At 46.3% G+C, this 14,655-nt stretch overlaps 1 protein-coding gene across 14 annotated transcripts in view; it reads left to right on the top strand.

Annotated features, from left to right (window-relative positions):
* TLL2 (tolloid like 2) overlaps positions 1-14,655 on the top strand; it is a 125,483-nt gene that overhangs the window by 43,989 nt on the left and 66,839 nt on the right. For 7 of the 14 annotated variants that reach the window (XR_008467058.1, XR_008467060.1, XR_008467059.1 and 4 more), the window contains exons 3-4: positions 14,282-14,359; positions 14,466-14,522. Coding sequence is in view for 7 of the 14 variants with exons in the window: in XM_054206081.1 (XP_054062056.1) it covers positions 14,282-14,359; positions 14,466-14,522 (135 nt within the window). In the remaining 7 variants the exon portion in view is untranslated. Of the gene's footprint in view, positions 1-6,596; positions 6,885-9,169; positions 9,257-9,302; positions 10,802-14,281; positions 14,389-14,465; positions 14,523-14,655 lie in introns of those variants that run through there. The other 7 variants (XM_054206082.1, XM_054206078.1, XM_054206084.1 and 4 more) reach the window with 6 other exon arrangements.

Raw genomic sequence — 14,655 nt, 5'->3', positions numbered from 1 at the left:
TGAAATGTGGGGAAACAAGAAAACCCCCAGACAGGCTGTGAAGCTGCAGTGTCACCTCTCTTTTGGACCCAAGTGAGCCCGCTGGTGCAAGGTGATTGTCTCTGCTTTATTGCTCTATCTGCTGAAGCATTCGCCACAGAGGAAGAAGGCCTTTTCTTTTCTTGCCATGCCTACGGGAAGGATGTGCCTGTGTAATCCTAGTGGGTTTAATTTAAGTCTTTTCAGGCAGTTTAGGGATTAAGAGGACTTTTCTGATATATTACCTCTTTTCCTGATTTTTTTTTTTGCATTACAGAGGCAGTTTCTAGTCCTGAAAGGCACCTCTGTGAGTGAAAAAGGCAAGTTTGTCTCTTCTGGGTTTGGCACCAGCAGACGAGGTGACAACAGGAGCCTGGCTGCCCTCGCTGATGCCATGCGGAGCTGGACTTGCTGCTGAGGCACTGACTCTGTGTCCCGCTGCCGCCAAGAATGCTTTTCAAGAACAGTCAAAACAGGTTTTCTTTGCCTCTGATCCTGAGAGGTTTTTAGGCTCATGGCTGGAAGGCCTTGGTGAGGCTTTCACGCCGCCACAAACAAGCGGCAGGAAGGATTTACAGAGCATCTCTGCTAGCTAGAGTAATACTTTGGATAAGAGTGCAGCTGGGACAGGGATATGTTTGATCCCAGGATTTCTACTGATATCGGAGGGGAGATGGAGGCTGCCGTGAATGGCTGGAGGCTCTGGCGGAAAATTCATGCAAGTTGTTCTCTGGCAAACGAGGCAGACAGGAGTTCTGCATTAAACCTTTTCTTAAGAAGAGCAGGGAGTCGGTTTGTTGGCACACGCTCCGCTGTTCTTGAGCGTGCTGGGGAAATGCAGGCAGCTACTCTGCTGCTTCACCAGATCGGCACAAGGCTCACACCTGCAGCAAGGTGCTTTGCTTTTTCTTGCTTTGGGATGCCCATGGTCACCCCATTTCACGGGACTCTTCTTGTTTGAGGACTGTGGCTCATAGCTTTTTTTGTAGCACAAGAGCTCAGGAATCACAAATTTCAGGGCGATGTGCATAAACTGCTTTGGGCCATGGAGGCAAACCTTGAAGGGATCAGAAGAATGTGCAGTCCTGTGTGAGCGCATGCCTGAAAGTCTGTATGGTGCGAGGCGGATGGCTGCAGTGCTTTTTGAGTTACATAGCAGCTTTTCGTTCACCTGTGGTGGGCTGTCACCCCCTGAAATGTACCTCACTGCTCTCTGGTTACATGCTTGAGGCAAGGCCTTGATTCCCACCTGAGCTGGGATTGTTTGCAGCACAGGTTGCTCAAGTGGAGCTCTCATGCTAAGAGTGCGCTGTTTAGCCTCAGGGTGAAGAATACGGCCTCTCCTCCAGTGGAATGCTTGAGGTGCTGGAAGCGGTCACAAGCGGGGCTTCTGCTGCCTCTCTTTGGGAGATGTTGCGCAATCCAGGGGCCGTGGCCAGTTGTAGTGCTGCACATTGCTTCCAAGTCCCCTTTGATGCTACTGATGTGTTCCTAGTGAAATTGAAGTTAGTGCAAAATCCACTTCCAGAAGAATGCAAAATCCAGGGATTTTAGACCATGACTGACTGAGATTCCAGGGAAGATCTGATTTATGGATTTGAAGGAGAGATGGTTAAATTCAGCTGACTTGGCACATGCATGCCAAGCTCAGAGCTGTTTTTCCCTTGTAACTCATGTTTGGTGCTCTGCTGTAGTGGCACTTGGTTCGGAGTAGAAGGGATGGACCTTAGCATTGCTGGATTCAGAGCTGCCTGGGGCCCAAACTCTAGTTCATTTAGGCTTAGAGCATATCTATGAGTTGTGCTAACTTAATCTGAGCTCTGTTGGTCATAACTGCCAGGAGCAATGCAAATAGCTATGTACGTGCTGTAACATAACCCACATCTGTGAACTCTCTACAGAGGTCTTCTCTTCCACTGGGAAATCTTTAGTGAAGGTTGCTTCCTCTTCTGCGGGTAGAGGAACATCTTTGTTCCAAGAGACCTGTCTGAGGGCTCTGTCCATCTGTTTGCATACCTCTTTTCAGTTTTCCACAACACGTGGTGTGCACTCTAGGGATTTCTCTTTGCGGTCCTTGCAGCCTCTTAACAGGAAGAGGAACCTCAGCCCACTCTGTGGAATGCTGGGTGCCAAATGCCTGACGCTGGCCTGACGCTGGCCAAATGCATGACTAGCCCCAATGTTTACCTTTTTGAGTCCGTTCAGTCAGGGGGTTTACCAGAGCAGACAACCATGAAATGAATTTCCCGTAGTTCTGTAGTTTCCTAAGGCAAGGCAGGAGCTTCCCTTTGGAAGAAGCAAGTCAGTCCTTTAGGGCTGAGAGTGCTCTTGTTGACACCGCTCTTCTGAGTTACCCCCTTTCCCAATTACACATTTCTGTGCAATAAGCCAGTAATCTTCTCTTTGCAGAAAAGCAGATACTGTGTTTCTTCCAGCCCGGAGTCTTGCCATCCTATTGCAACCTTCTGAGACCTTCCTGGTTTTCTCCAGCATAAAGATAATTGCCTAGAAAGCCCACGACCCTTCGCTGTTGCTGATGGACCTTCTAATTCCCCCTGTAGTTAAGGCTCTTCTGCTAGCAAATGTTAATCTTTAGGGTTGATATTTTCACTGCAAATGCTTTGCTTTTTTGATTCCTGAGTGCCAACTTGAAGTCCTTGAGGGACTTTTCTCTATAATTACTGATCTTAGGGGTGCCCTTTTGCCAGTCATAGGAACAGAGCCTGCCAGTCTGCTGCCTGACAGTAGGAGAGGAGAGAAGGTGATCAAGTCAAGGTGCCAAAGCATGGGAGGTGTATAGGTGCAAAGACGGCAGATCTCCCTTGCAAGGTTGGAGAAGCAGCCCTGCATCGGGACAGCGTGGCTGCCAGGAGCAGGGAAGTTGGCTTGTCAGGGGTGTCTGCCTGTTCGCATCCTGCTACTGGATTGATCTGTCAGTCGGACGGTGCCTGTGGGAGGGGATCGCACAATCTTCGGGTCTAGAGCCCTGGGGATTTGGCGCATGGCACATGTGCTGGCCCATCCAACGCACTGCAGCTCCGTTCACAGGCACGGATTCTGCTCTGGAGGGCTTTGCATCTTACGCTTCCAAAGGCACAGCTCAGGCCGGCTTTGTGCTTTTGGCTGGGCTGTTTTGCCCTTTCCGCACTGCTTGCTTCCAGTAAGGAAGAATTCCCCTAGCTGCTTGGTGTGAGGGCACAAGAGAGATGCAAAGCAGCAGCTCATTTCTCTGCTCCTGCCCTTGTACGAGCAAGGGATTCTTCTGATTTCCTCACTCCACAAGCTCCTGTGGGTTGCACATTGGGCTTGATTCCTGCTTATCCTTGGGTCGCCCGTAGCCTCTTCCTCCTTGCCTAGAGGGCTGTATTCTTCTCCCCCAGGAGGCAGTTTCACCTTGCCCCCTGCCCAGAGAGGGTTTTGTGTGTTCAGCCGTTTTTCCCTTCCTGTGTTCATTGAAGGGAGTTCATTCTTTTCCTTACTTGCCTCTTCAGACACCTCCCTTAAGTGATACCCATGGAGAGCTGTCTCACATGCTGACAAATGCTGTCTCAGATGTTATCCCTGCTTCCCAATGTGGGTTTTGTTCCTACTTTTGCTGTGTTTTGTGCAGTCCCTATGTGACCTTGAAGTATGATGTGGGAGAGAGAGTGGTCTTTGTGTGATAGATAACATTTGAGTCAAGATCAGATGTTAATGGAGGGCTCTCCACTGCCTCCCTAGGCCGTGCGGTGCTGCTTGTGATGTGCCTGAGCAGCAACAAGAGGTGCTAGAGTCTTTACTCTGCCTGCCCCACCAAAGGGTATGCAGGCTACGATTTTCTCTGAGTCTTTCCAGTATGATGCCTTGCTTCAAAACCAGTCGGGACCAGTGGGGCCTGCAGTGTTCCTTCAGCCAGTGTTCCAAACTTGGCTTGTGACAAGCAGAGAAATACTTCACTTGCTGAAAGAGAAATAGTATCTCCTCTTTCCCCTCTGCTTGTGATAAAGGTCCTGCAGGGCAGGGTAACGAGAGTCCCAAGCAATAGGTGAAGGTACCATCTGTCCCTTCCCAGAGCACAGCCTGAATGACACAGCCTTACTACTTGCTCTGCATTTCCCGTGGAGTGAGATGTATTTTTTTTCCTCTTGTCTAGGTTCCTGATGGCAGCTGGTCATATGCACCACAAAGTTTGTTTTGCAAATGCACTGTTGCCTGAAATCAAGTTTTCTGGATGGTGGCCTCCCGCCTGACAAACTAAGTGGTTTTATTTCTGCTGTGCAGCCAACATTCAGCCTTACATAGTTTTTCTTTTAGTGGTTTTACGAGCGCTGCAATATTGCTCAAATTAATCCACACAAGCAATAAAGCTTTCTCCATTGTAACGAAAATCCCCAGCTATTTCAAACTCTGCCACTTATTCATTCTTAGCGGAAACTTTGGTTGTGTTTATCCTGTGAGCCCAATTCGTATGCTTCTTTCAGAAATCAGCCAGGAAGGCAGTAACTCAGCATCACTTTTGTCAAATGCTGCACATCAGAAATTAATCAGCTTGGATTTTGTTAATGAGCAATTAACTTTCATTAAGCACCCGAAGACATCTGCAGAAACTATGTATGTTGATGCCATGGTTGAAGCTGCTTCCAAACAGCTCCTTCCTCTTCGATGTGGTGCGACCATCAGTGTTGGCCATAGCTGCAACAGTGTCGCTGCGCGGGTGATGCTGAATCCCTGCTGCTCCCTGCTTGACTTTGTCTGGTTTTGGCTCCCAGACCCACCGCTTTCCCCATCCCCTAAGTTCTCTTCTGGGCACATCTCAAGCACCTGGAAGTTGGTGCTAGATGGCATTATTAACCCTTTAAGGAGATGTGGTAGTCACCATGTAGAGCATTTATAACATCTGATTTCTGTTTGCAACTGTCTTGCTCTCGATCGCTCTTAATTAAATTTTCTTTCGCTCTTGTCTACAGCTGGTGTAACGCTCTGGGAGGCTGTTCCTTTTACTGATGCCAGAAGAGTCTTGAATAGTCTTTTGTGTTTAAGTGGAGGTTATTAAATAGCTTTATATTAATTAACTGTGATGCAGGGAACACATGGGCAAATGTACTTGAGGAGATCAGTTTATCCATATGGAAATTACATTGGAAGTTAAATCCATTACTCTAATTGTAAAATTTGACAGTGCTTAGCCAATAATTGCAGAATTGCCTAAATCATGCATTTGTTTCAGAGCTGGGCAAATGCCTGATTTCCTTGAATAGTTGCTCAAATGAAAAATTGAATTTGCCTCAACTGCGTAGGCTGTCGTTTCCGAGAGCGTTTTAGCAAATGAATTTGAGGCAGAAATGGCCAGCAAAAGAGTGGGGTCTAATAAGCTCTGAGAGCAGCCATTGCAGGATGGTCACTCCACGAGGCTGGCTTGGACGCCGTGACCCTCAGGCTCTCTGCTTTCAAGCAGGGATGTTGCTGTGCCCACAAAATAAATGTTTCTTACCCCATTCGGCGAAATAGCCAGCAGTTCCAAGAAACAATCGGTGGCCAAAATGGCTTGATGGATAATGGCAAACAACAAATAAATTAGAAGAAGTTGTAAACTGCTCGTGGTTGATTGTGAACAGAAAGGGGTTACATTTGTGGAATAAATGCGTTCACTTCGAGCTGCTTGTTCGGGCCTAATTTGGAAAGAAGGCTGGCGCTTGTAGCTACAGTGGACAAAAAGACCTTCGCTGCAGCTCCCCTTTTCAAATGGCAAGGACAAAGTATTTATTCAGCTGTCAAGTGGGGAAAGAAAGCAAATTAGTTTTAAGCTGAAATGCTGGATTGTGTTTGCTGCCGTAGTTCTGAGGCCAGATGGTGACTTGGACAGCCCTGGGGAACGGGTAACAAGTTTCTCCGGGGCAAAGATCAGAGGCAAAAGAAAATATTCAGATTATCTTGCTGTTCCACTTCCCAGAGTGGAGAAGATAGCGTGAGATGTACAGGGCTGTGCCGGGGAGGGGATTAGCCGCTCTTCTTTTTGCAGTTGATGGTGTTGCCGAATCCTGGAGTCAGTTTGTGGCAGAGAGTGGGTTTGAGACCGACCAAACTATCCCCCAGCAAACTGCAGCCATCCCTGGGACGGATGGGGCAGCTTCTCTGCCGGCAGCCCTCAGTGGGCAGCTCGCTGCAGTGAGGGAAGCTCCTCTGCCGCTTACCCCCCCAGCTCCCCCGCTGCGTATTTAATGACTGCAAATGATTTGGGCATCTGTTTGACCATGGGGCTGGAGGTGGCCTTAAGGCTACTCAGCAGTGGCCACGTTTGGCTTGTGCTCCCAAAGCTTTTCAAGCCCCACTAGCCCTACTTCATGCCTTAGTTTCCCTGCTGTTGGCAATCAGTTTGGGGTGTCCCTTAAAGGAGCTGTGGTGGAGCTGGTAGGTGACCAAGTAGACAGAGTGTCTCTGCTATGTCTACTTAGGGTGCTTAACTGCCTGTTAAACATGGCACTGGCTCCTGGGGGGTAAGAAGGCACCAAAAATCTCCAAGAAGCTCCAGGATTGGGAGCATCGGAATATCCGGGCAGAAAGCAAGCTGGAAGAAACGTCTCTATGCTGGCACCACACACTCTCCGTGCAAGGAGTTTTAATTGCATTCAAACATAATTTAGCTTCCAGTGTAGTGTTTTCATTTTGAGTTAATTTTTATCCAGTATAAACAAGGTAAGGAGAAAACAAAAGGATTAGGAAGGCTGAGTGGGAGGAGCGGTCTGGCCGGGCTGCGGAGAGCCCCAGGCTCTGACTGGGAGCCCACAGCTGGAACACGGACCGGGGCAGGGGGACGCTGCAAGGCAGCGCAGGAGCTGTGCCTGGCCCTGCCTGGAGTAGAGTGAGGCTGAAGCAATTAGTCTGTGCAGGTCAGAGGGAAGGGGATGTTAGCGGCGGGGGGCGGGAGGGTTTGTACAGCCTGCTGGAACAGTGGTGGGCGAACCCAAACAGCTCTTACGGTTTCCTTGCCACCTGCAAGTTCACTTCTGTTTTTCTTTCCTTTCAAAGGAGGGACACGGGAGGAGGAGGATTATCGTGAATTTAGAGCAATGTAGTAGAGAGCAAGACACCTGCTAGAAATAGATCTTGACCCTCAGAGTAATGAGAAATCAACGGGGTCGGGGGGTAGTTGGTGCTACACATTTTGGTGTTGATAGTTGTTGCTTTGATGCGCTGGGAGGGAAGAAGTTGCTATTTGTGTTGGGGGACCTGACCATGCAGCAGAGACATGCACATGGCCAGAGTACTTGTGTACTCGGTTTAGTTTTTAATTTTTACTTGCCTTAGTAAAAGCACTGGGACTTGCAGGACTCTCTCTCACTGGAAGAAATTGGTGACACGACACAGGTTGTAGGTAACTTTTTTCTTTCTTTTCTCTCTCATCTGTCTGTCTTTTTACCCCAGGGAACAGAGGTGGTGGTTGCTGCCTGCAGGAAAAGATCCCTTCCAGTCTTCTCAGTCCTTCCTTGTCCCCAGAGAGCTTTGCTCCCCTAAGCATTGACTCTCAGTTGAAAGGTTGGTGGAGAGGTTGGGTCAGGTTGTCCTGTTTCTTGCAACACCTTCTGTAAAAAGAAGATGCATCACAGTATTAAAATGATGCTCCCACTTCCAGAACAGCAGGGAGTGCCCAGGGAGAAAACAGGGTGTTGGGGAAGGGTGCTGCCTATGCTCCTGCTGTGCCACACCAAACACGGATGGCGAGCAGAAGGGCTTGGTACTTTAAGTACTTTGCAGCTCATGTTGTGGCAGCTCTGCATTTTCTTAGCTGTGTTCACCTTCCACTTCTCATGAACTTCCCAGGGAGGCCGGTGTCCTCACCCCACACAAGCATTTGCAGAACTGATGTGGAGATGACACATCTGCTTGTCAAGCCTCTGGACCCTGTGGCTCTCCTGAGTTATTGCAGCTAGTCAGCTTACTCTGAATATGAAAAATAGATTCCTGCAGGGAATTTGGGGTTCAGAATTCTTCTCCTTTTTAATTTATTTTTCTTTAAGTAAATTGAGGGAACTTCAGTTATTCCACTGACAGGAAATGCTGAAGGATCTATCTCAAATCATTTGCTCAGATCTCCAGGGCCCTGGGGTTTATGAAAGGTTTTTACTATAGAGTCTCCACCATCTCTGGGAAACATCTGTTCCACATTCTGAATGCATTTTCCCAGCAGAGCTTGTTTTAATAAAATCATCACTTTCTCTGTGGTTAGAAAATCCAGTGCAATAAAGTGTTTTTTCTATGCTAAAAGGTTGTTGACCACTGGTTAATGAAGAAGTTAAAAAGCAGCATATAACATCAAGCTTGACTTATCCTGTTCTTCCAGAAGCTTCTCTGATGGTCATAATATGACAAAGTTTTCCAGAACTGAAGCTCAGTGACGTGTATTTAATGTTACCTGTGCTTTTTGGTTTTGTTGGTGCTTCCTTGTAGCTGCTGTTTGAAATCCAGTCTCCGAGCTGTGGCGTGTGAGTAGCACATATGTTGAATAAGCGTATGGAAGTGAGGTGTTTTAAGGCATGGGCAGGGGAAGTGAAATTATGAATAATTTTTTAAAAAATGTATTTTATGATGCTTTTTTTGCTGGTTGTGTCCTAGCTCTGAAATGGCCTTTCTTGCACACTAAGGCATATTAGAAAAAGTCTTGCTGAGGTTCAGTCCGCATTAAACCAGATAATTATGTGTACAGTCAAGTTATTCGCCTGGTGAAGTCCTCAGTGCTCCTTTGTCTTCAGCAGAGGTGATGAAGGTAGTGATAGTAGCTACCTTCCAAGTTCGGGTATGGAGCCCTTCCCCTGTGGGGACAGGAACCAGGGAAGGAAGAGGAGATCCACTGAACATGGAGGGAGTCTTCATCGGTCTGGAGAGGAAAAATTGTCCTGGCTTGAAACTCCTCTGGAGCTGTTAGGTTTTGATTTTAATGGGAACATTTACACTTTGGAAAAAAGGGAGATGTTTCAATGTAGGAACATTTTGTGTTCTCAAACTGCAATTTTTCAGATGCCTACGATTCCTGTTGGATTCTAGTTGGATTTTAGACTAAAATTCTAGATAGGAGTCTGAAAATGAAGCTTGAAGTATCTCGGGGTAGACTGATGTTTCTTCTTTGCTTTCAGGTGGGTAACTCATCTGGCCCCAGAGTAGCGTTTTCAGATAAAAGCTAGAAGACAGGTGGTGTTAAAATGTTTTAGAAGTCGGCTGCCTCTTAAGCGGCTTTGAGGTCTTACAGGGACTCAATAGGAAGGTGGTGGGTATTTCTAGGCCCACTACATGTATCCCGATTCACTAGCGAGCTGCTTATTTCTAAGCCCACTACATGTATCCCGATTCACTAGCGAGCTGCTTTGCCTAGCTTTCCTCTCCTTTTTCAGACAAGATGCCCCTCACGGTTTGTAATCAAGTGGAAGCAAGCACAGAAGCTTTATTTATTAAGAGATCTGGTTGCCCCCTCTTCGGTGGTTCAGACTACTTGAGTTTTAAAAAACCCCAGAATTAGAACATGCACAGCAATAAATATCTTCAACTCTAAGTTGCATCTTGTGCAAGATAAATTTCCAGGTCCAATATATTACTACTTCTCCTAGTCTCACCCTGTCTTGTGGGAATTATGGGTACTGAATGGAGTCTGCTTCCTGCTCTTTCATCAGGTTACACATCTTTTATTCTGTGCTAGTGGTACAAGGGAACTGCAAACAGCATAGTTTTGATGGCATGCTTTTGTGCTCTCTCTCTCTTAATATGTTGTATTTTATTTTGGTTCCAGCTGAACAACTTGGACTTCTTTTAACAAAATTGGATTTTCATTTTCCTCTTTTGGAAGAGTGGGAGAAACTACTTTTTTCCCAATGATGCTACAGCCGGCTGCTTTCTGCTTCGCTGGACCCCTACCTACCCCTTCAGGCTGCCTCTCTCATTCCTGCAAACAATTTAGGCACCTGTTCTTCATCCAAGGTTGCAAGCATAGTGGATTTATCTCAGATTTATGGTGCATTTGAACTACTGGATGTTTCTGTCAGTCAGCGAAGCTTCCTTGGCAGTACTGGTCTGTGGGAAACAGAAGAAACGAGTTGTTGTACAAGTGCACTGTAGGTAGAAGATGAAATGTTCCCGGCCTGGATCGGATTGAGAATCTCCTGTGTGTTCTCTGCCAGGTCGTGCACAGAAATTAAGTTATCTAGTTAAGGAGTCCATCAGTGTCCTGCTGGGGTCATAGCTGTTAAGCAGGACAAATTGTTAGGAAGGATTGAATCATAAAAATGTGGGAGTTAAAAGAGCTTAGGAGATCTGGTACAGCTCTCTGCATGAAGGCATGATCTAACAAATTCTGTATGATCCCTGGCTGTGGTCGTAGCCAACAAAGCTTAAACAGTTGGGCTGGAGAAAGGTGATGTCTGGTCTGGCACAGCAGCAGGTGGGAAGTACTGAGGATGAAAGTTATCTTGGAGGGCTTGTTAACCACTGGATATATATTAAAAAACAGAAAAGCCAATCCTGTTTTGTTCGTCTCATTATGGGTTACTGTAAGCGGTAGACCAAGCCTGCCTATTTATTACAGTATTGGCCTTCCACAGAGCATTGTGTCAAACTGAATATCTCCATTCTCCCCTTCAGTGTTTCTAATGATAATAGGTTTCAATACATACGTGGGCATTTCATGCTCTGGAGCAGTAACGCTGGCATCTGCTCTGCTGTTGGAGGTGACAGAATGGACCGACAGAGAGATACAACTTCAGGAGCACGTTGAGGAGGCAACAGAACCTGCACCCTATGTGCAGCTGTTTCCAGATGCAAGGTGCATTTCTTGGCTTCCTTATTTATTGATTATGGCACATCAGTTACTTATCTTTGTTTTGCTGCGATCATGCATTAGCCTTCTCTTGGGAAGAATCAGAAGAGAGGTCTAACTGTCTGTCAAGTCACTTTAATCTTTGGGATATGTTTAGGTATCATAAGGGTAGGAAATGTCTAAAAGCTCAAGCAAATAGTAACAGTATCTTCCAAACTTCTCATGTATGATTCAAAAACACCCTTGTGGGAGAGAAGGTTATGGGTGCTCCCTGTCTGCACTAGTGGGATTAGTAGTGTTTGAAAATATCCGATATATCTGCACACCCATATCTGGCCTTTGTGTAGTGCTCTCCCTTTTCATCGGCTACAATGAGACAAAATATGCAAAGATGTTGTAGATTTCATTAGTCACACTAGTTTATTCAAACATCTCCTTTGCATAAGAAACCAAGGCTTGCACTGATCTCTGGGAAAGAATGTGCTCGCAGCTTGGAAAAGCAGCCTGCGCAAATGACACGGCAGCACGGCAGAGGTCAGCAGCTCGGGTGCAGGAGAGGGGCCCCGGCTGTAGGGTTTGGTGCCATCATTTGCAATTCAATCCCATACAGTTCCTTCTTAGGAGAACAATTCACTAAATGCGGAGTTGTTCTTTTTTCCTAATTCAGCATATAATTCACCTCCCAAATTCAATTAAGAAGCAATCTGTTTGTGACTGGAAGCAAGCTGCATTTATTTAGAAATACAAAATTATCCTTTGCTTCAGCAAAGACCGCATGCCTTAATAATTCTGGTGGTGAATGGCTGGTTGGGGTTTCCTTTAAATGGAATGGGATATTGTGTGAAGAATAGCATACTTTGGGGCGGGGGGGTGAGAAGTCCTGGGGATGTAAAATGTAACTGAGAAGAGGAACTTTTGTTGGGATTGGGTTTAAGGAAGTGACGAGGACTGGTCATGAAAGAAAACAAAGGGAAATCTTAGGATGGGACATTGAGGCTGGAAAAGAGCGATAGAGTTCAGAGCAATCCATCTTGTTGAATCAGGCTTGTTCCTGTTCACACATCTAGTGGCTTTTGTCCAGTCAAGCTCTGTTAAATTATGGCACTTCCTCTGGGAGACAATCCCCTGATTTAGTGCGTCTCTTGGACCAGGAAGCTTTAACCTATAGTCAGCCGAGAGTGAGTATTTTACTTTCCTCCGGTTTATTTTATTGCTGTCTTTCATCATCCCTTTCCTGATATTCTAATTAGTTATAGTAGTATAATGTCAGAGAGGTAGAATTTGATGCCCCTCCTCCAAGGTGTCAGAGACGTACCTTTTCCCCTGTCCTTGCCCCCTTGGAGAAGGGTTTGTGAGAAGCCAGCTCCAGAGCAAAAAGAAGAGTTTTCCAGCTGGCAAAGCAAGACTGGTTTGGGGGCTGGAAGATGTCCAGCTCTCTTGAAAGTGGGACATCTCTCTTGAAGTGTCCACACAGCATCCAGCAGTGCTGTATGACTAACAGTGTCTCCCTTTCTGCATGTGGTGGTTGATCATGCTATTCCTGTTTTACCTTGCCATCAAGACTGTAAAAACTTGCTCTTGCTAATACCTCTGCAGAGATCAGCTCATTCAGCCTCCCTTCTGCTCACAGGGGAACCACAATAACAAGGTGGGGAAGGAGGGAGGGGGACAACAGCAGTGGTATCAGCACCACCTTCTTAAGGCTGTGATTGTAGTCCCAAAGCATGTTTTATTTATCTGTTATACATCTTGCTGTCTCACATGTTGTGCTTTTCTCACCCTAGGCACTGTTTTTGAGTTCTCCCTCGTACTGCAGTCACCACAGAGAGCTTTCGTGCCAAAAAGGTGCTGGGCTGGTTTTCCATGTTGCGTCTGTGACTGTTCAGTGGCTTGCTGCCCAGGTTTCTATACTCTGTATAGTTGCTCTCTGGCTTCTGTGGTGTTCCCAAGTTGGACCTTGCAAAATGGGAAGCCCAGGAAACCTGGGAGACAGACAGCTATAGAAAGAAGACCCTTGTTCTTTTCTCTTTCCCCCTCCCCCATTTTCCAACCATTCTTCTGTCCCTTTCACTGCACTTTTCTTCTACTTTCTCTGTCCTGAATGTTGTCTTGCTGCTGGATGATCTCCTAGTTCTCCCTCCCTCCCCACACTCAGCAGCTGCTGGTACTACATAGAATTCAAATCTCAAGACTGTATGATCATTGGTCAACCTGCATTTAAGAGATGGCCAAAATACGAAAGCTATCCCAGGAACTTTAAATGCTTCCTGGAAGGTTGCATTTGGCGCAGCTCAAGTTAACAATGTAGCAAGAGGCTGGAGCAGGTACGCTGAAACAGTGGGAAACATCCCAGTCCCCTTCCTTGTAGAATTCTGGTTTAAACTGTGAAGATTTGCACCTATTGAAGTGTCCAGATGCTGATTTTTAGAAATTCATATGTATTTTTTTTGCATGCGGGCAGGAGACATCTAAACAAGCCTTGAGAGGCTTTGAGTTACACAGTTTGGTGCACCTCACGTTGGAGATTCCATCCTTTCTCCCTGCTCCCCTTAGTGGGACAATCAGCAGATCCCTGGGTATATTTTATGGTAGACTGCAAAATTGTTAAGCACTCTGAACTTTTTATTCATTTAAACATTTTTAAGAAATTGAAAAATACCACAGAAAACCAATACTGTGAAAAAATAACTCTGCTTCTTTACCCACTTTGAAGTATTTAGCTTCTCAGAGTTTTGGGGATCGGGGGGGGGCTTTATTGGTTTTTTTGTTTGTTTTTTGCTTTGCTGGATAATATTAGGGGAATTAGTTTAGAAACAGGCATTTTAAGGGAAGTGGAAGATGATGGTGATGAAAGATCAGAAAATATTTTGTGAACAGAAAAATATAGTTACAAAATCGAGACAGAAGATGCGTAATTCGGGGTCCTTCCAGTGCTCTAAAAACTGCTTTGATTAAAGCAAGTATCCATGAGCTGCCTGCGAGCATTCAGAACTTCACTGTGTCTGGCACCTTGCTAGCCCGGTAGCTAAGTGAATATGAAGTGGAACTTGGTCCTCCTCCTGCGTTACCTGGTTGTGATTCTCTCTTAAGTAGATCATTCTTTGCCTTGACAGTGTACCTTTTTAAATTTGAGATTTAATAGTGGTACTTACAAGGAGGATGGTAGCAACAGTATAGCTCCTATTCTTAGTAAATCTCCGTGGAACTAGCCTTCCCTAGAGTGACTTTCTGCCTATTCAGAATATGGAAAAACTAAGGCACAGGATGGGAATGAGTTGCAAGGTGTCACTGTGAGCTAGGAACGAGTCCAGGAAAAGAGCCCAGCTTTATCAGGCTCTTAGTCCTTGTTCCTTGTACAGGGAAAGCAGTCAGTTTCTGTGGCTGCAGACCCACAAAAGGCATCACTGATGGCTGCTGTCCTTCCCATGTCGGAGCTCCGCCAGCCTACTCACCAGGAGATGCGTCTCTGCTCTTTTTCCTTTGCAGGAGGCCTGGGAGAACAGACTCTTGTGCCAAGTGAGAACGCCACTTCAACCGATCGTAGTAACAAAGCAGTTAAAAAGGGTAATGTGGTACCCCACCCAGACCTTTGGGTATCTTTTATTTACTTTTTTATCCCCTGTAAAACCAAGTTTTGTCCTGTGTTACATGTGTGTGCCTCCGTGCCTAGGAGACCAGCCTTGCCCAGGCATCTGCATTTGTTGCTGTTGGTGGACTCTCTGCAAGGGTGGGTTTGCCTTGTATAGTGTGGTGGGTTGACCCTGACCAGCAGCCAAGGACCCACACAGCTGCTGGATCACTGTTCCCTTCCTCCAGCAGGATAGGTGACACAGCAGGAACAGCAAAAGTGAGAAAACTCA

This window comes from Rissa tridactyla, chromosome 6 (assembly GCF_028500815.1).
Source record: "Rissa tridactyla isolate bRisTri1 chromosome 6, bRisTri1.patW.cur.20221130, whole genome shotgun sequence".
In the NCBI taxonomy this organism is placed as follows: Eukaryota; Metazoa; Chordata; class Aves; order Charadriiformes; family Laridae; genus Rissa; species Rissa tridactyla.
Note: the sequence above shows the minus strand (reverse complement) of the source record. Positions and strands in the feature narration are given on the sequence as shown.